This window comes from Nematolebias whitei, chromosome 6, assembly GCF_014905685.2.
Source record: "Nematolebias whitei isolate Nwh7 chromosome 6, NemWhi1, whole genome shotgun sequence".
Lineage (NCBI taxonomy): Eukaryota > Metazoa > Chordata > Actinopteri > Cyprinodontiformes > Rivulidae > Nematolebias > Nematolebias whitei.
The window spans coordinates 18116884-18118005 of record NC_056503.1 but is presented as its reverse complement, the minus strand read 5'-3'; the positions used below and the strand labels follow the sequence as shown (position 1 = coordinate 18118005).

Below are 1122 nucleotides of genomic sequence, written 5' to 3'. Positions count from 1 at the left end.
ACGCTACTTTCACCGGAACAAACGAGCACTAACGAAGCACTAAAAAAGTAGACCACTCCCGTCTGTTTTGGAGCAACATGGGGGGATGGTGACGTCATCGGGGCGAAATTATAATTCTTAATATCTCATAAACTAAAGCTGCACAAACGCTACTTTCACCGGAACAAACGAGCACTAACGAAGCACTAAAAAAATAGACCACTCCCGTCTGTTTTGGAGCAACATGGGGGGATGGTGACCTTTGGATGACCTAAAAATTAATCTTTAATATCTCAGAAAGCAAAGCAGCACTAACAAAAATTTTAACGGCACAAACCAGCACTAACGGAGCACTAACCATTCAGACTATTTGCTTTAATTTTGGAAGTGGGTGGGGTGTCAGCTTCACTCAGCCTACTGTGAGTTGTCACAGAGGAATGGCAGCAACAGAACAGAAAAACAACGCTGTTCACTGTATAAGCTTCAGAACACAACACAGTCAAACACATGCACTGCATACAGTTTCTCATGAAGATTATTGAATGATGAAATTCATAACTCACCAGACTTGTAGTAAGGAGCAGACACAGCCACCTCTAACACAATCTCTTCCTCTTCCACCTTTACATCAGGTGGAGCCACCAGATAGATGAGTCCGCCCCACATGTTCCAAACCTGCATCCTTTCTGATGTCACAATGAATTTCTTAATAACATTGGGTGCCCTGAACAACTCTTCTTCATCCAGTTTATCACTTTGACAGCCAATTTGGACCTTTAAAAATATAAACCATGTGCTACATTGTTAGGAATCTGCATTAAGTATTATCATAGTAGTACTTTGAGTTTATGTACACTACCATCCATTTCCTGTTAACAAGCTTTGGTGGCAACGTCATCCAGGTCTTCATGCCAGGAGAGAGATAGAAACCAGTACTGATCCACTCTTTATTTTCTGCCAAACAAGCAAAAAAAGTATGATTCATCCATGTAAAACAGGGGAATCAATGTTTTTTCCCCCTGTGCTAATACTATACAGTAGTCCCTCGTGTATCGCAGGGGCATACCCTGAAGACCCGCGATAAGTGAAAAACAGCAAAGTAGAAATAGTAGTACAAGTAGTAAGTTGTAGCTTATTATATGT

The 1122-nt window shown here is 41.1% G+C and overlaps 1 protein-coding gene across 1 annotated transcript in view; it reads right to left on the bottom strand.

Moving 5' to 3' along the window:
• LOC119410539 (TRPM8 channel-associated factor homolog) overlaps positions 1 to 1122 on the bottom strand; it is a 46913-nt gene that overhangs the window by 22144 nt on the left and 23647 nt on the right. Inside the window, 2 exon segments of the mRNA XM_037677421.1 lie at positions 543 to 753; positions 839 to 933. Of these exon segments, the coding sequence (XP_037533349.1) occupies positions 543 to 753; positions 839 to 933 (306 nt within the window).